Source organism: Eurypyga helias, unplaced genomic scaffold (assembly GCF_000690775.1).
Source record: "Eurypyga helias isolate BGI_N326 unplaced genomic scaffold, ASM69077v1 scaffold5689, whole genome shotgun sequence".
NCBI classification, from domain to species: Eukaryota; Metazoa; Chordata; class Aves; order Eurypygiformes; family Eurypygidae; genus Eurypyga; species Eurypyga helias.
The window spans coordinates 98,870-119,337 of NW_010273848.1; the positions used below are offsets into that span (position 1 = coordinate 98,870).

The 20,468-nt window shown below is 38.8% G+C and overlaps 1 protein-coding gene across 1 annotated transcript in view; it reads left to right on the plus strand.

Annotated features, from left to right (window-relative positions):
• The window catches only part of FREM2 (FRAS1 related extracellular matrix protein 2), a gene marked incomplete at its 5' end in the record, with an annotated part of 128,029 nt that overhangs the window by 98,855 nt on the left and 8,706 nt on the right, over positions 1–20,468 (plus strand). The window contains 9 exons of the mRNA XM_010159615.1: positions 1,234–1,364; positions 2,261–2,419; positions 3,287–3,590; positions 5,581–5,712; positions 6,339–6,670; positions 15,719–15,911; positions 18,267–18,371; positions 19,507–19,634; positions 19,716–19,850. Coding sequence (XP_010157917.1) covers positions 1,234–1,364; positions 2,261–2,419; positions 3,287–3,590; positions 5,581–5,712; positions 6,339–6,670; positions 15,719–15,911; positions 18,267–18,371; positions 19,507–19,634; positions 19,716–19,850 — 1,619 coding nt within the window. The remainder of the gene's footprint in view (positions 1–1,233; positions 1,365–2,260; positions 2,420–3,286; positions 3,591–5,580; positions 5,713–6,338; positions 6,671–15,718; positions 15,912–18,266; positions 18,372–19,506; positions 19,635–19,715; positions 19,851–20,468) is intronic.

The following is a 20,468-nucleotide window of genomic DNA, read 5'->3' on the forward strand; positions in this document are numbered from 1 at the left end:
CTCTTTCTTTCTCCAATGTGAGTCCTTCCCATGGGCTTCAGTTATTCCCAAACTGCACCGGTGTAGGTCCCTCCCATGGGGTGCCATCCTTCAGGAGCAACCTGCTCCAGTGTGGGCTTTCCATGGGATCACAGTTACTGCCAGCAAACCTGCTCCAGCCTGGGCTCCTCTCCTCATGGGGCCACAGCTCCTGCCAGGAACCTGCTCCAGCGTGGGCAGCCCATGGGTTCACAGCCTCCTTCAGGCATCCCCCTACTCTGGTGTGGGGTCCTTCCCAGGCTGCAGGCAGGTCTCTGCTCTTCCATGATCCTCAATATCTGCAGGGGCATAGCCAGCCTCACCACGGTCTGCACCATGAGCTGCCAGGGAATCTCTGCTCCGGCACTGGTCGCACCTCTTCCCCCTCCTTCTCCACTGACCTTGGTGTCTGCAGACATTGTTTCTCTCATATTTTTTCACTCGTCTCCTCTGGCTGATGTTGCACAAGAGTTTTTTCCCTCCTTCTCAAACATGTTCTATGATTCTGTTCTATGATTCTGTGATTCTTGGTTATCCCAGAGATGCTACTGCCGTCACTGACAGACTCGGCTTTGGCCAGCAGCAGGTCCACCTTGGAGCTGACTGGCATTGCCTCTGTCAGAAATAAGGGAGCCTTCCAGCAGCTTCCCATGGGAGCCATCCCTGTAGCCCCCCCACTGCCAAAACCTTGCCATGCAAATCAAGTACAGTCAGCTAAGACTGAACATTTTATCTGTCATGACCTCCAAAGTTTTTTCTGAAACAATGCTTTTCAAAATACAGCACTCTGTTGTGTAACTTTAGCTTTGTGCCTTATTTTTGGTATATAGCATTGTATTAAAATGAATTTTGTTTGGGTAAGGCCTGACAATACTTTTTATTTAGAATTCTTCAGTCTTTAGGTCATTCACATATGTTACCAATATTTATGTAATAATTAGTCCTAAATAATTTTCAAAATATTACGATTTTTTTAGACTAAATTCTGGTTTTAGCAAATCTCTTTTGATTATGGTAATGCCTCAGTTTCAGTGATTTCCACATGTCCACTGCTATTAATTATTACTATTTTTAGCATCAAATAGGTTAAACTAGATATATGAACATCTGTAATTTAAAAAGTGAGTGTTAATTGCCATCTCTCATGGCCGGGTCTAAAATTACAGCTTTTTATGAACAACAGATTTGTATTTAAGTGTCTCCTTATGTCTTTAGAAATTGAGTTTAAGGAGGGTGAAACCCAGCACTTCGTGGAGATTGAAGTTCTCTTTGATGGAGTAAGGGAGATGAGAGAAGCCTTCACTGTTCATCTGAAGCCTGATGAGAACATGGTCGCAGAAATACAGGTAACAAATTCATGCAAATTCCTTAACAACAAAATCTAATGAACAGACTTTCTTGCTTTCTGACTCATAGCTTAACCCCTTCTTTTAACGTTTACACATGCCATCTTGTCTTCATCCCAGCTGACACCATAGTACCTACCCAGAACAGTTTGTTGCCAAGGCAATGATGTTCATGGGGTCATAGAGACAATGAGAGACTGGAGTCTTCAAGATATCTTTCCAAACACTTGCTTCTCATAGAATTAGTCCTAAAATCTGATACCCTCCTGGAAACACTCTCTGGCAATACAATATAATCTCTATGCTGTGAAAAGAGCAATCCGGTGAAATATAAATTCTGCTGCCGAAACCATGTTAATATTATTCTAATTCTGTGAAATGAAATAGCCACACAATCGTTTTATTTAGCATTGTATCATGCATACTTTTAATTTAAACCATTAATATTCCTCTGGTTCTGCATAAAATGGTCTTCAAACTCTTTGGCCACTTCATGAGTACCACACCATATATAGTCTGACTCCAGGTAGCCAGACAGCAGGCACACAGCCTTTGCTGATGACAAGCACCCCATTTCCACCAGGCATTAAAGCATACAGTGCACTTTAGGGTTCTACCAGAATACTGAAGTATTCCCAAAAAAGCTGGGACACAGAGTTAAAGGGTCTGATATCTTCAGTATTCTGAAAAGAAAAATCATTTTAGCTCTTGCTTTTGTCTTCTGCAATTTACTTTCTAGTGCCTCAACCCTTCTCAATAGCTCATCCATTTGAGGTTTTAGAACTTATTTTGGGACAACATTTCAAAGGCTAGACATATTCTGATCAAGGTCCAGCTTGCATCACCTTATTTATTTAAATATTCACAGTGAACTCTTTCTGTCTTTTCATTGTCAGACAGCCAAGGCCATTGTTTACATTGAAGAAATGAACAGCATGGCAGATGTCACCTTTCCCTCTGTCCCTCAAGTTGCATCCCTTTTGATATATGATGATACTTCTAGAGCTAAAGACAGAACCAGTCCTGTAGCGGGCTATCCTGTCATCTGTATCACAGTGAGTATCTGTGGAAAGATGGAACGAAATCAGTATATGGATTTTGTTCAGTGGGTTTTAGGCACTCATTGTCAATCTATATTGTTGTGAGTCACACATGAGTTTAAGCTAGAATTGTCCTAAGAGCTAATCTGATTTGTCTGGATAACGAATCGGTTTTCAGGAGGACAAAATGCATAAAAAGATATTTCACCTGTTCATCACTACAAACAGGTCTATACTCACACTATGTGTATGATGGTATGACCTTAGTACTTCCTGCATTATCTTGCCTTAATTTGCAGCATTATTGGAGATAACAGATGAACCATTGTTTTCAGTGTGTGCCACAGACTGAATAATGAATACTGTTTGTTGGGGTACTACAGGCTTCTTTCGTTGTAATTTTGCAACTGAAAGGTTGGCATGAATATTCATATGCATTGAGGAAGGTTTTGGTCCATCCACTTCTGCAGTTTGTTTCTCACCTATTCTTTATGCACAGGAATGGATCATATGTTGAATGTTTCTCCTAAATAATAAAACAAAAGAAAGCTTGAAAGGCAAGTATATTTGCAGAATTAGATCAAAGGGTGAAATTCAAGTTAAAGTAGCATGTGGGAATGTAGTTTTTGCCTTCATAACTATGTTAGCTTTTCACCACAAATCGTAATTTAAAATAATATTTTTATATTGATAAGCATAATTAGACCTGTCTTTTAATCTACCATAACAGTGCTAAAACTGTCTCTGTCAAAATAATGTGGTTTCTTAAAAGATTTACTGTGGTTGTAAGTTCCATGTTATTAAGCTTTATGACTCTTGATAAATTAAAATTCCTTTACCATGAAGCAAATAAATTGTTAACACATCTGCCTTGTTCTGCAGGCTTGTAATCCTAAATATGAAGACTTTGACAAAACTGGTTCCATATGTGCCAGTGAGAACATCAACAACACTCTGACACAATACCGGTGGCTTGTAAGTGCACCCACTGGTCCCGATGGTGTGACTAGCCCCATGAAGGAGGTTGACTTTGATACCTTCTTCACTTCCTCCAAGATGATTACGCTTGACTCCATTTACTTTCAAGCTGGTTCTCGTGTCCAGTGTGCGGCTCGTGCTGTGAATTCAGATGGGAATGAGGGTCTTGAGCTTATGAGCCCTATTGTAACTATAAGCACATCAGAAGGTAAGGCATCATCACTTATTGCAAAACCCCCAAGACCTCTTTTGGATCCCAGATTCCACCCTAACAAAATCTGAATACATGATCACGTATTTTAACATTACGCTCTCAGCTTTTCTTCTGTTGTTTACAGAGGTGGTACAAAAGCCTCTCTTCTTAACACAGCAGAGAACTGTATAAAGAAAATGGTTTTCATTTGTGCTAGTTCTCCACATCTTTAACTAGATATCCACACAGCAAACTTGTGTGTTCAGGACATCAGTATATAATGTGCATTGGAATTAGTGAAACCTGGTTTCTGTCAGCTTTTAAATTCAACTGTAGTAATGTTGCAGTACGATCTCAGCTGCTATTAGACATTGGAGAACCCACATGGGAGTGCTGTTATGAATGCCAGGCCAGAAGAAAAGCTTCATTTGACATTCAGGCCTCAATGGGCCCCAAGGAATTGGTGTCTTCCTTGGCTAAAGACTAAAGCAACTGGTGTCCAGTAACAGGACAAAACCAAAATTTTCATGGTTGAAGTATTCATAATACTCATCCTTCCTCTTTCTCTGGTACTCTCTTTGCCTCACTCTAATTCTCTGATACCTAATCAATACTGAACTGATGCTGCTTCTTTTAAAATAGCATGTAACAATTTCCTTTACTTTGCAATATATGCACGACAATTAATTCCTGAACCTGAGATACTTATCCCTGCTAATTTGTCAAGTGTAATCCAAATAATACATTATAACACTAACACAGCCAGTCTGTTTCGCATAACAAAACTAGATCACCCAGCACAGTGTTTTCTGCCTTTCACAAGTACTACACTGCACCTTGTAGACAAAGCAACCTGCCAAAATCCTGACTATTTTCAACTTAGAGGATGCTTGACCTCCAGTGCATAGACCAAATTCTCAAAAGTAAGCCAGACTGTGCAAAAAAAATTGAGAAAAACGAACAACCAAACAAAACCCAAAAAGCTATCTTGTGCAGAAGAGAAATTTTGTTTCCTCATGCCTGAAGTTTCCAGCTTGGAGCTGTTGAGCCAGATGAGGTCCATCAGAACCAATAAAATCTCCACGAGGAGAGCCCTGTCTTCTCTTTTCTTGTAATCCCTCAGAAATGAGCAAAGAACAGAACATGGGCAAAGGGCACTGTTTTGGTTTTCCACTTCTCCTGGTTTCTTTGTTAGAGGACCTTTGGCCATCACATGATTCTTGTGGCCAGAATGCAGACACTTCTGCATTGAATTATGCAACTAGAAGCTGCATGAGTATGATGACAAACCTAATCTTCTGGTCCTACAAACCAGACTAATACTGGAACAGGTTGAAGTAACCCTGGAAAGGATTGCCAAAATAAGTTATAGATTCTCCTTTCTTAGAGAAATTAAAAATTCAACTGAACAAGACCCTGAGCACTTGATCTAACTTTGAAACTGCTCTAGTCTGAGGACAGTGTTTCTGGAGATCCTTTGAAACAATTGTTCTGACTGCATTTTGATCACTAATGGAACAGGAGGCTCATTGAGTCCTATGAAGGCATAGATAAGTCCAGACCACAATCCAGTGCCAAAACCAACTGAACACTGATCAGGTATCTTCTGTAAATCTATGTCTGTGCTTAAGAGGGTAGGAGGAATTAAAGCATATGCCTCTGAGGACCTCTGTAAGAAAGTATGACATCTGACACTGACTTTGCAAGTATGGTGGATACATGCAACTGAAAAAGTGTAGATGCAGTATCACCACTTGGTTTTGAAAACATCCTCCAGTTTATCAAATAATGAATTCTGTTTGAATCCTCTTTTGCATAAATTCTTCTTCAGACCTCTGGTAAATTCTGCTCAAAGCATTTACCTGTCATTCAAGAAAATTGTCCCTGTTTCAGAAACTTGTACAGTGGAAAAAAGTGCACCTAAAAACAGTGCAAGAGAAAGTATAGATTATTTCCTCTGGACATAAAGTAAAGTTGCTTTCTGTTTTTTTCTTTTTCCTTTTAGGTCTTTGTCAACCTCGTATGTCAGGAGTAGTTGGAGCAGAACCGTTCTCTGCCAAATTGCGCTATACTGGCCCAGAAGATCCTGATTATGCCAATCTCATCAAACTGACAGTCACAATGCCACATATTGATGGTATGATGAAATCAGCTGCAGAGTTGACAGAGCTCATACAACAAGCTGTTATTTGAGCTACTTTATTGGTCATGTTATTTTAAATAGCCAAAAAATAATAATATAATCTTTTAACATGTGGGACCAGAGAAAAATATGATGAATGGAAAAGTGCAGTTTACTACAAGGTGCATAAAATACTGTATTGATACGTAGTCTTTGATGTGAAGATTAAATGTTTTCAGATTAATTGCATAGTTTGCATAAACTGGGCTAGGCCTACACTTTGTAAAACTCCTTTGAAGCACATAGGGATATATCAAAGAAGAATATATTAATTAAAAAAATTATAAAGCCATTTAATTGCTATGTGCTTCTGAACAAAATCACACAAAATCCTTATAGAAAAATACGTTGAAGATTTAGTATTATTTTATTTGACTAATATTATAAATAATTAATTATTGTGGATAACATTTTCATATACAGCACATCAATGTTCTTTGGATGTTAAAGTACATTAATTGTTGGAAGTATAAAATACAGAAGAACTTCATAACATATTGAGTGTTTGACAAACTTTGGCTAAACTAAGTATCTCTGACCACTGAAATTTAGTGATAGTGCTATAAATTAATGTTTTTTAGGCATGCTGCCTGTTATTTCCACAAGAGAGCTCTCTAACTTTGAGCTGACACTTAGCCCTGATGGAACTAGAGTTGGAAACCATAAATGCTCCAACCTGTTGGATTACACAGAAGTGAAGACCCACCATGGTTTCTTAACTGACGCTACCAAAAATCCAGATGTGATTGGAGACACCATTCCCTATCAATACAGTCCAATAATTAGAGGCTTCAATACCTTACGCTTCTACCGCAATCTGAATCTGGAAGCCTGTTTATGGGAGTTTGTTAGCTATTATGACATGTCTGAGCTCCTCACAGATTGTGGAGGCACCATTGGGACAGATGGACAGGTATGAAACTGAAACTTGATTGTGTACTCTGTTAAATGAAATATTAAATTGAAAGATTTCCCTTATAATTCATCTATGCTAGTAGAAATAAGTGGGGTTTAGAATTTAGTTGAAAAGTGTTCTTTTTATTCTTAACAAGAAATAGACTTCCCCTAAGGCCATCTTTGTTCTTAAAGCTATCAATATCCATGAAATATAATCCTTGTCTCATTGAAATTAAGGGAATAATTTAATTTTAATTAAATTTGCTATGATTTTCTCCCAATACACTTTGGAATTATTTTAGGACAAGCCAATCCTACTTTTACTGTATAATGATCCACCTTAGACTTTTCTTTGAGTGAAAGCTTTCTACAGGATTGCTTTTAGCACATTGCTAGTAGTGAGTGTTAGTCATGTCATATCTTTAAAAAGTGTTTAAAAAAATTGTGAAGAGCCTTCTTGCTGATAACAGTGGACTGCAGTATCCTACCAGCTGCCTGGCTCTGCTAATCTCTTGCTCACTGGGTAACAAGACCCGCCAGTGCAGACAGCACAGCAGGTCTTGCATTACCCAGCAGAGAATTCCTTCGTCAGGAAGCAAAGAGAAGCTGCCAGTATGGAATGAATGAAGAACAGAGCTGTGAAAGTGGTTGGGAAGTTAAAACAAGGAGTGGAAAGTGGGGATTTAAAACAAAGAGATTAGAGAGATTTTCAGGTGTCTTTTGGAAATTATTTCTAGAAATATTTTCCATAATAATATGGAAATATAGAAATTTCCATAGTAATATGGAAGCAAAAGGGTGCAGGGTTTCTTCTGGTTCTATGACAGTGAAGTTAATCCCTAGGTTTTCCTTGTGTAATTACTGCATAAGTCTGATCCCACTCGGGCTGTGAAGTACAAAATTGCAGCTATGAAGATCAGTCCTTTCTGACACAGAAAAGTCTCTTTAGGGAATCGTCCTACAGGCTCTCATTTCAGACACCCATAGCATGACAGCTGTGTAGTAAAGCTAACTCACTTTCCTGGTGCACGAGCCATCCTTGTTGAGCCACTGTGGAAAGAACGAGGCCACTCTGTGAAATGGCCGTAATTTCTCTGCCTTTTACAGGTGTTCATTTTCCCAGGGACCCATCAGCTTGTCAGACCTCAGTAGACTTACATGCACAAATTCTTGCTTCATCAGTCCCAAATGCCATGAGGCCTTAACAGATGGCCCAAAGAAAACCTATTGGCGTGTGCTACAACAAAGCTATTTTACTAATAAAAGCATAGGTGCCAGTGGACATATAAATACCTAATTAAATACGCTGATTTTTCTCTTTTTTTTTTTGGTGTTTACATGCCTAAAGTCCACCTTACTTGGTGGGTGTCTGGAGGTGATCATACAGTCAGTTTGCTGGACAAGACATTGCACCAGGTTCTCTTTAGCCCTTGGTTAACTTCCTAATATTCCGCCCCTTTTAACTAGAGATGATAAACTCTGTAAAGTACAAGACCAGAACAAAATGAAGCTTCTGCCCATCTCAGATACAAAGTCCTTGATGGATACGTTACCTCAGTGCTCTGTCATCAGTACTGGTTCTTTGTGTCCTACAGAGACCAGTTCAAGGTCTCTGCCTTGATGTTGGAAGCTCCCTGTTGGTGCATCTGCTTGGGGTTGCCCCTCTGCTACAAGCAGATCCTCCTACAGGTACATTCCACTGGAACTACAAACCTGTCAGAGGGCAGGGAAAGGCATGTGAGTGTGGGATGTAAACCTTACACACTCCCACAAGATAACAATGACAGCAGTCTTCACTGTTCTTAGAATGGTTTCATTTCTTCAATTCATCATTCCTTTGACTATCTCCGTGCACCCATGGAATATGCAACCGTATATTCTTATTTCCCACGCAACATGATCATAAGCACAGAAGCAGACACAGCTGGCAAGCAGCTGTAACGGTAGTCCTGTGACCTAAGCAAGCCACTTCTCCCACAGTGAAAAGGAAGGAAGACCTGGTGTGGATCCTTTCTGTCTTAAATATTTCTGTGTTCTTTAGAGAAAAGGCTGAATATCTGGTTTAGTCAAATGTGTGTCTAAATAAAACCTATATATGTCTATATATGTACAAACAGAGGAGAAAATAAGCCAATTCCAATATTTCAGTAAATGAAAAGAACCTGTATATTCAGTTGTGGAGGACACGCATAAATGGTAACGTGGCCGAGGAAAAGGGCTGTACTTGGTTTAAGCTCCAGAAGCATTATGTACTTTAGGTAAGATCCCTCCTTTAAAAGCAGAGAGGGATGAACATGAGCTATGAGAGCCATGAAACTGCAGCTGAAGTCACCCTTTAGTGCCTTGTAGGTTATGGCTAAAAGGTTACGGTGTGTTAAGTGAAATATCAAGCTGAATTACTTCTAGCAGTGAAGCATTGCCCCACAGCGAGTATGCGCTTCGCTGCCCTCCCCATTGCCCCCACCTCCATTTAATTCTTCTCCAAGTTTGGTCTTTATCTTCACATGACCCCCTCCAGCTGAGAGGGGAGGCAGTCAGTGCCCTATCTCTGTGGTTGTCACCATTGTTGGTGTTTTCTCCTTCAGTGAACAATTAATAATCCTCCTCTGTGAGAGGAAAGCTGGCAGCTATGGTTTTCACCATGTTGTTTTAGCACACAAAGGAAACTTAGGTTCTATTATACAGACAGGACAGATAAATAGCGAGAACACTCTTACCACATCCTGCTACCACTGTGAATTTCATAGCTTGAACTGATCAGATATTTTGGCTAGATCTTTAAGCTCAAAATTCTGTTTCTTGATGCTAGCTCTCCAGTGTCCGTATGGTCAAACAACCATAGCACTGTTGATTCAGACAGAGATTGCACAAAAGCAACTGGCAGCATCTTTGCACAGTATGGACCTTCACTTTGTGGGAGTTCCTCCTACGGTAGGGGAGATGAGCGTCAGTCGGCAAGAAGTGAGGTGGGACCCCTGCAGCTGGTGTAGTTCTTCTGGCAGGGCTCCTAGTGTTTGCTGCAGCCTGCAGCTGTCTTAGCCAGTTCCCATGAACTCATGAACTGTCATAATACATACAGAGAAGGTCTCAGTTTTCTGGGTTTGGTTTTTTTTTTTGCTTGTGACCCATTCTCTTTCTCAATTACTCTGTGCATGAGCAAACCCTGTGTGAGTTAGATGCAGCACTCCTTTCAGTGTACAGCTTGACGCTTTGTTCCTGGGGTCTGCCATATTCACCACATCTGAAAAATCAGGCATTTATGTATCTAAATATGGACTTAGATGTGCACCTGAGGGACCTTATATTTAAAAATAAAGACCTACTCCTCTTTAAATTGAGCTAATTAATTTGGATTATAGTTCTGTTCTGGTTAAAATTAAGGTCAGCTTTGATGATTAGTAGCAACAATTTTCCTTTTTCACGACCTGCAGTCACAGCCTAAAATTCAGTGTCTTTGGATATGTATAGGTCTTAAAAATGTGGAACTCAACTACCTGAGGGCTGTCTTCCTGTATTTTCTGGTAATTAATACAGGTTGGACTTTACTTGATGGGGACATTATGAGAGTTAGTTACTACAGGCATCTCACATTCTCAAGATGCAGGTGCTAGAACAATGACAGATATTCATGAAAGGAAGTTAAAAAATTGAACAGTGAAAACCAAGCAAGTAACTATCCTTCAACAAAGTATATATTAAAGTGTTGGCCTAGATGTATTTAATAGAGTGTGAGGTATCATTTGATCTCATTTCCTACTGTTTAAACTGTGCTGTAGTCAGACAGTTTGGCATCTGAAGGCTTGTGTGTCATTCTGGCGAAGTATTTATATGTGGATGCTGCTTTCCCTAGTTCCAGTCCATTGCCAGACTTAGCACAGAGAAGCAAGAAAATTACTATTTAAACAAATTTTTTTAACAACTAGTTAAGCAAGAAATGAAATGTTTCTGTTGACAGAAACAAAAAAGTTGAAGAATATATATTAAAATACTTTAACTTGCAGATTGATACCTTGAAGCTACTATAATTGAGTACAGCTGAACAGTTTGTTTTGTTCTCTAATAAAAGCAGTTATTTCTGGACTAAACTGAAAATTTCCCTCTGCTGATATATTCCATTTACATTTATGATACACCTGTGATGGCACTGAGTGTTTGAATATGCTATCTGAAAAGAGAATCACTAATGGATTACCACAGCTTATATAAGGCAGCTTGCAGAGGCTTTTTATTACACAGAAACAGTATATTAGCTTTATTAGTTCTAGTTTTACCAAAATCATATTTTAAGGAAAAAGTCAGCTCCTCTGAAAATCTCACTAGATACTGTAAAATGCAAATATACGTAAACGTCTGTTTTCAGATTTTTATGGTCAGTTCAGCCGTCAGAGTCAATTTTAAGTCAACCCTGCAACTTGTATTCCCTTGGCATGGAAGTTCACTAACAGTCAAACCTTTTTTTCTCCAACTGCAAACACATGCATTTAGTAAGCACTGTAAAGAAAAAATCTACTATATAAAGTCAATGAAGCTGTGTAACAAAGTCACTGGTTACATTTTTCAAGGGGCTGGCATTTCAAAGCTGTATTGCATTCTCCTCCCCATTCAGACTTCTTTAAACAAACCAGCTGCATTGCATTTCACCGGTGACCTACCTGGCTGTGTGCCTTCTTGGGCCCAAATCTTAGCTTTACCACATTGGTATTGTGTAAACAGTTAATTGATAACATTGTTAAACTTGTGTGACTCAAATTCACAGACATAGCAAGTAAATACAATAGAAAATGAGGCTTAGGGTAACTTGGAGGACAAAAATACGTTTTTCATGGAAAGTTTGTTTCATTGAGATGTGCAATATAGAACATGAACTTGTGTTATTTCTACTTTCTAATTCTGATTTTATCAGTACTAACAGTGCACACACATACTGCCGAGTTCCACCTTCTAGAAATGTAAGCCAGATAAATAAAACACAATATAAATGTAGAACAGAGTCCATGCCCCAAAGCCTTAGCTGAAAATACTTTTTATTGTAAATATTCTCACTTGTTACATGACACATTCTCAAATTAATTATGCTTTTTACTTAATGAAGTTTGACAGTTTGCATCAGGAAGGGGAACAAAAGAAGAACACCTATAGAAACTCCATTAATATTTTCCAAGTCTTAAATGGGAGTTGTCAGGGTTCAAAAATAGACCTCATGCTCTGTGATAATTTATCTGGCAAAGAAAATGTATGAAACTCTACTTCTTATATCAATGTCCAGTATAAGTCATGATCTTCCCTCACACACACAAATTTTGAGATGCCCTATCTGAATGATGTGTGATCTACATTGTTTTCAGCTATTAACTGTAAGAGTCTGTTCCCTGCTTGGAACAATTTCTATATTCTGTTGCCTCAGGTTCTCCATACCTGGCATTGTCACAGGCTATTAGATGCAATTTCCCCAGTTCAGCTGATGTGTAGCTGTAACCTGCATTTCTCTCCTGGTATCACAAAGATAAAAGTGACACACACGTACTACTATTTAAAATATAATTTTGTCAGTACAACTGCTAAAATGTCCTGTGCATAGGATGCATAGATACACAATGCACCTGTTTTGTCTCTCCACAGCAGTTAAGCTGATCCTACACTTACACAGCTCTAAGTTACCATTTTGGTTTCATCAGTGTCACACTGAAATAAAATATGAACAGCTGGCTACTTTCAATAGGCTGTGCAGGCAGTGCTGGGAAATAAAGATAACTCAATGGAAAGAATGTTTTCTCATGTTCTCCTAAACGGCGTTATTAAGAGGTCTAGAGTAAGAGTCCATCTGTGTAACACATTCCATCGATTCATTTGGGGGGGTGGGTCTGCTCGCTTACTCTGGCAGTTTTCCTCTGCAGTTGATTTCTTCTCTTTTTAATCTATTTTTATTATAACAAAAAGATCCTCTGTATGTATATACATCATACAGCATGTCTTGATATTTTTCCTTTCTGCCTACAGAAAAGTTTTCCCCTTGTGGCATTTTCTTTTACAGCAAGAAATGAGAGGGCCTTGTACATTTTAATTCACTGTTAGGAGAGAGAGAGAAATATTTATTCAGTAATTCTCTGTCTATCAGTATTGTAGGGTTTCCCACATACGTGCAAATCCATGAACACCTGAAGAAGGGTTTGAGTGCCTAAAAACTCCATCCTCTGGTTTAGCAAGAGCTCCTTCCTCTCCCTACGCGCCATGGTTCACACGTAAGGGCGTTTTTACTGATGGGAGCACGTAGACATTCAGAAGTACCTGAATAAATTCCCAGGCTGGGGCAAGCAGCCCTGCTGCCCAGACATCTCAGTTTTTGCTAAAAGATAAGAACCTTCTAAATTCTAGCGTCTTAGAAATGGAAACGATTCTTTGGCACCATGGTTTCAGAAATTTCCCATGGAGCAGTGGCAATGTGTGGCAAAGGAGCCAGTGTTTTCAGGCAGACTTTCCCCGGAAGGGATCCTACTGCTAGGTTTCCACTATATATAAAACTCCTATACTCCTGTATAAAGGAGTTGAGCTCACTAACGCTATGCTTTCACTGAATGGAGGCAAGAAAACCCTAAAACGTGGCTTACAAACCCCAGTAATGGATTGTTTCATGTAGCGAATGTGAAGAACTGATGCTACCTCGTACTTGAAGATCAAGAAAAGCTTTGGAAAAAGGGTTTTTTTTAACTTGGGGTGACATAAGATACTGAGCTAGGAAGGGTTTTGTGAACCACTCTGTCCAGGCCACTGCCTTAACTCTCTGTATAATGTGGTTCCAACACCTTATCTAAAAAATAATAGGATTTCATGGCCTCACTAGTCTGGTTCAATACCACCACACTGAGGGCTAGAAATTCTTCTGATTTCTAGGCAGCATTTGTCATGGCTATCTTATCCCCATTTGTTCCCGTGTCAGCACCATCTTTTACCATCAGTGGCCCTTCTCCGCTGTCCATCTCCTGACAGGTAGAGACAACATTCTTATTCCCTGTCAGCCTTTGTTGTACCCTACAACCCTGCTATTTTAGTGTCTTCTCATCAGGTAGTTTTGCCATTCCTGTGATTATGTTAATTTCTTTTTCTACAGTCTGCATTGCAAATTAGGCTTTTTCAAGCATGGATGATCAAAGCTGTTCCAGATAAGCTCTCACTAGTGCTGTGCATGATGACATGCATGCTTCTAATTTCCAGCCCATTCCTCGGTTTATCTTAGGATCATATCACATGGAGAGGGTAGGAAGGTCACAGTTATGATGTGATCAACTCACATACCGAACTTCTTTTCCCCTCTATTGTTTCTAACCAATGTCTTTCATTTCACCATAAATTCCTGTTGCTAGTTTCTATTACCTTATACTTTATACTATAAAATTTGATCTCACTTCTATTATTCTAGTCCTCAAGGCCAATAAATACTCCCTGTGTGATACTCCAGTTGTCCTCTATATTATCATTACACATTATATATGATTCTTTTCAAGAGGATAATGGATATATATATTAAATCTTCTTCCACACGTCTTTGTCTCTTCCTCATAAGCAAACTGAATTTCAGGTATTTGACTTTGATGTCTAATTCCTACTGTACTACATGGAGATGTAGAACAAAAACACCCGGAGAAAGGCCTTTGTGGTTTGTCTTGGATGACTTTTTAATAGTAACATGTTTGTTACACTACCAAATGTATTCAGTTCTTGATATTCTTCCAGGAAATGACAAATGTTCAAGGTTGCTCCTGAATCAAAGGCAAATCATGATGCACTGTAGAGTTGCATCATAGCTATATTTTTTGGTGATAGAAGTGAGAATTCTTTGTTGTTATTTGGAAGAATTTAGCAAATCCATGCCTGAAATAATTGCTCAGATATCCGTGTAGGTATCCCAAAGATAAACTTGCAGTTTGGTTTTTACATAGATTGTACAGTTCTTTGAATGTTGGGGTTTTTTAATAGTGCAAAACATTTTTTAAAAGCTTGTAAGGCAACCACTCCTGGGAAATTTTCAGATGTAGAAATTTCCCTATGAAGTTTCTGTTGGAAGTAAATGGGAGTACACCACCATTTATGTCTTTGAGAAGTTGCCTTCTGAGAGATGATCTCAATGCCTTTCCTTGTGTGTCTTTCTAAGAAAATCCAGAATATTCTAAAACAATCTGGATTGCACATTTCTAATCAAAGAGATGTGAATGAAAAAGTGTTTGTAACAAAGCATAAATGCAAAGTTTCTTCAGAAAGGTTTGGATGCCTGTATCATGTAAGGTCTATCTTAAGAGCTGACAGTTTACTGACATTTCTTCTTGCCATTTTTAATCAAAATATAGAGAGAATATGTAATTCCTTGACTGATCATAATTAAATACAGTGCTATTGTTTTGTACAATATACGCATAAAGAATCTACTTTTAAATCTGTATCAACTTGCATACTATTTTTGGTTCTTCTAGATAGTGATAAACAGTATGATTTGTGTGTTTGCATGCCGTATGTTACTATTCATGCATGAAGGAAGAAATAGTTCCAGAGATTGATAAGTACAGTCCAAGGACTCAGTCTTGCAATGACGTCCGAGCAAATGCAGTGTCTTTCAGAAGAGATTCTTAGAGGATAGTAACATAAGAATGGAAGCAAAAAAGTTGGTTAAGGCATAAGGATAGAGCAAAAATTATTTTGAAAAATTTCTAAAGCCTTCATTTGTAGCCATGTTGCTTATGTACATAAAAAACCTAAATAGTGATGATGAGTCAAAACTGAGGGGTTATGTTTTATCAGAACACATCTTCAGTTTGAAATATAAATATGGAACTTGAAGGGATACAAGCTCATCTGAAATCCATTGAAATGTGGCGTTTTGCACTTCATCTGTAATTTTTAAAATGAGACAATTTGATACATTCACAATATTTATTTCTGTCTTCTATCTGTAAGTTTTCCTAAGTATTTCTATCTATTTATAAGTTCTATCTTCTCTTTCTCTTGCAATAGTATTACCTGTGCAATGCTGCCTTTCATAACCCCCAACCAAACGAAATCATTTCCCTTTTGATAGGTTCTCAACCTAGTGCAGTCCTATGTCACGCTGCGAGTCCCCTTGTACGTCTCCTACGTTTTCCACTCGCCGGTGGGTACAGGAGGCTGGCAGCATTTCGACCTCCAGTCAGAGCTCCGGCTGACTTTTGTGTATGACACTGCCATCCTGTGGAAGGATGGGATCGGTAGCCCACCTGAAGCAGAGCTCCAAGGTGGGTGTGGACTTCTTTGCATCAAACTCTTGTTCTAAGACTATGAGTTACACACGGTAGGATAATTTTTCAATTATTCTGATACTAGATAAAAAGGAATTAATAGTATATAATTTATTATCAGTTGCAAACAATCTGTAATTTCCTAACACTTGCAGTTCTCTGCTGTGTTATTTATGATATCCATGTAAAGTTGACATCAGTTCTTTTATTGCAAAGGAAGATGACTTTCTCATTATGTTTGAAGTACACGTGCAAAAATCAGCACATTTATTTCTACGCAGAACCTCAGTTCCCTATGTATTTATATTCTGTGACCACCAGATGTTTGCACTTCAATGAAAAAAAAAATCTAAATTTCTTGTGATATCATTTTTAACATAATTTAGTTTTAACCATGAGTATGTTTCATGGTTATAGTTTCATAAGCTTTTAATGTTTTGAAAACATTAATTGTGAAATATTCAAAAGATACAGAAACATATCATGGGTATAGTAGCCCTTCCTATGTCGTAGAGTAGTAAACTCTAAAACATCCTTTAAATATGATAACTACTGTCAATAAATGTTTATTCCTTTAATAGTACACAAATCAAAGTCTATCATTACAGAATTTATCTTTTCATAGAAGTTAAATAATTTTTTAAAAAAATAGTAACATACAGATGTCTGTGAAAGAGGAAGATGTATAGCTACATCTATATGCTGATCTGTTCTGTTTATGCAAATTTACTTAGTATTTACCAGTATTAAGCTCCAGGTGTTCCACATCTGTCTCAACCTACAGGCATCAGCTATAATCACAATTTCAGGACACCATTGGACATAAAACCACTTTTTGTTTCTGCAGACTCTGTATATGAGCTACAGAAGTCATTGCTATGCAGTTTCTGCCCTCGTGTCCAGAGCAGGAAATGAGGAGTGGCAAGGGGAATCTACAGCGCATGAAGAATGAAGCACATGTCATGCCGTTCCTAAAGAATAAGCCACATGCCACAAATCATATGATGCAGTAGTCACTGAATAACAACCAGATCTAATCCTCTGTCTCAGCAGTTATCCTCAGTGGTGCATGTATGCCACCATTATCCCATTGTTGATCCTTTGTTATTTCTCTGTTTAAGAAGCTGATGGCCAGGTCGTTAGAGATGCTGAACATTGGCAGTTCCCTTTGAAAACAGCCAGCACAAAATACATGATAAACACAATGAGGTAGTGGAGGGTAGACCCTCAATGTATCCCAGTCTGATCTGGCCAGCATTTTCTTACTTCACAGTCTTGCAGAAGATTTTTTTCACAATTTTGCACATTTTTTTTTCTGAGAGGGGTGGTGTTAACTGGTTTCCAGTTTATTTCCCTATCTCTGAATACATATAATTGTTCTATGTAAATTGTGTGTAAAACTGTAAAGCAGTCAGGGTCTTCTAAAGCCACAATTAATACATATATATGTATACATATTTCTAATGTACTGATGCAGGTGATTTTGTACAGGTGGTATATATTTACATTGGTGAGCGTGTTAGGTTTCCGACACATTCATGGAGGAACATTGCTGTTTCCTTCTTGCCCCTGGCAGGCAGAATGGTGGCACCTCACTGGCTCTCTGTAAGGGAGCACTGCAGGAAACACTGGAAGCTTTGCCGAACACTGGAGAAAAAGGGACTTGGTTGCAAGCTACAGCAATAAACCACTTCTGACATATACACAAGACCTTGTAACCTGAAATTAGGAAACATTAGGCCCGTATTTTGGGCCAGATTCATGCCAGAAATTGACAGCAATGCAAAGCCTGTCAGAATGAGTTTCACAGATTCAAACACCAACAAGCAGATTGACATGGAAGCCACAAGCAAGTGCTACTAAATGGTGTTTGGTGCTGCCTTGGGACAATGGATAGGGAGGCACAGATAAAGAGTGTCTCTGAAGCAGCTTTCACTGGTAGGAATCAGCTTGAATACCTGGTGAAAATAAAAATATTCTTCCTTCTACAGACCACCCTCATTGCAGACCATGCTGTTGCCTGCACACAAACACAAGACTGTGCTGTGGATTTTCCTATTAGAGTGGCTGTGTGGGTCCAAGATAACGTATAAAACTGTGCCTTTGCAGGGAAATTATGTATGTGCTCTGGAAAGCTAAAGCATTGTGAAAACTCTAAGCCCCACTGTGTAAATTCTTATTTGAGAAGAACTATGAATCAGCCCAAAGCAGCCTCAAAGGGCCATGAGGCCCCCTCCCAAACAGCTCACCTGATGAGGAGAAATGAAAGAATAGGACTGGTGTTTTGTAGGAGTGTGATTTATATGTCATCTGCAAGTGGAATAAACTTTGTGAATTGGCTTCTGCTGCCAGGTTCCCTGTACCCGACCAGCATGCGCATTAGTGAAGAGGGGCGCTTGGTTGTCAACTTCAAGACTGAAGCCCGGTTTCATGGTCTGTTTGTGATGTCCCATCCTGGTAAGTTTGAGCAGTCTATCAGTACTATAAAAACCAAGCAGCCCTCCCAAACATTGTACTATTCATTTTCTAATTTCTGCTACTGATATCTAAATTTTTTATGTACTGTGCTCTTCAGATAAGGACTTTTCCTCTACTTAGGATTTTTTACTTGTTGTTGATGACTTCAGATTGTCAAACTTAATGAAATATATATGAATCTGATGGAAAGCAGATAGTTCCACTTGATCGAAGATGAAGAACTAGGACATTCTGTACACTAGGGATTAATAAATATATGTCTTTAATCCAAAAGCTCTGATTAACTATTTACTTATGTTGCCCTAGGAACTTAGATAGCTTTTGTTTTTCTAACTTGAAGCCTTTCTAGGTTATTTAGACCTTTTTCAGAGAGTAAGAAAAGGTCTTGTATGAGCATCGTATCAATCTGTTAATAAAACATTCTCACTGCCATTCAATTAGTCATTGTTAAGGACCTGATCCTGCAATTTAATCTGTTTAAACTTCACTGCCTTTATTCAGAATAATCACAGGTGTAAGACTATGTCTACAGACATAAATCTGACCGTGAATGCCGGCTATGGAAAAGATTATCTAACTAAATTAAATCTGCTGAACAATAATGAGAAGGGGAAAAAAAAAAAGGTTTTAAGAAATCTGTTTTAGTTTAACTCAGTTTTATTAACCTATAAAGCTCCTTTATAGTGCTTCTGCTTTTTCTCAGCTGTCCTCTAGTGTTTTAAGCTTTGCATATCAGTCAGAGCTGAAAGAGTTACACTGCTAGGAGAAATTATTTTGTGTTCCCTGGGCTGACATTCCAAATTTAAAACAGGAGGGATTATAGATCTTTGCCATTCCACTCTCACTGTTTTGCCTGTCTGTTAAATTTAATCTTTATACAGTGCTGGTTGTGTAGCTCAAAAGCAACTGTTTAATAGACATTTGAACAAGGGGGCCCAGCTGCATGACTGTAATTGGTTTTGTTAGTTGCAGTTAATAAAACTGAGTGCCTTGTAAAGGTATTAACATCAACCCTGGCATCATGGTTTATGAACTACTGTGAAGGTTTTTCAGGTTCTTGAGAGTTTGCAGTGGAACACCAAAGTTACAAATCTGTCTCTTGGCATGTTTCTAGCTTCATCTCTAACTTCCATGGTTATGTCCGCTGATCATCCGGGCCTGACGTTTAGCCTCAGCCTCATCCGAAGCAAGCCAACATACAATCAGCCAGTACAGCAGTGGAGCTTTGTTTCAGATTTTGCGGTAAAACCTCAGCCTTCACTATGTCTTCTCTTGCCCTAGTCTGTTAGTTAGGATGTTGGTGGAACAGCTCTCTTTCTTCAGGTTCGAGACTATTCTGGAACGTACACGGTGAAGCTGATAGCTTGTACCACTGCTCCACACCAGGAGTACAGCCTGCCAGTGATCTGCAGTCCTAGAGAGCCGATCACATTCGATCTGGATATCCGATTCCAGCAGGTACACCACCTTCATCATGTTTCCTTTTTATTTTGATTCTCAAATTCCCTTTGTTGGTCTTGTAATGATAGTGCTAGAAACAGAATTTACTTGCTTATCAACAAACCAATTCCTAAACTGGTCAAATAGCACATACTCCTCTCCTGCTATTTAACCAGCTTTACCCAACTAGAAGCACAAATGGGTTTTTTTGTCAATGCATGGCTGATCTTTGATAGACAATAGGAAGCTCATTGACATTGGTTTGGGTGATAGTTCCTGTGATATAAGATAACCTTTGGGAATTCTTTACTTATCTGTTGGCTTTGGTATGAAATAGTTTTATCACATAATTAGGAAAACGCAAAACTATTATCAGAAGCTTTTCATCTGACACATAGAGAGAGCTAGGTCGAAGTGGGACATCCAGGGGAAGATTCATTCAGTCCTGACAGGACTTCCTTCACTGACTGTTAAGGAAGTGTAGATAGCCAACACCAGTAAAATGCTTAGCTTTAAGACTCACGAGAGTGAGTGAGACAAATCCCACCCATAGCAATATGGATCATATGGTAATGTGGGAACAGGCAAACAATATACCTTTCACCAAGACCAGCTGTAAAGCTCTGCAGCTGGGAA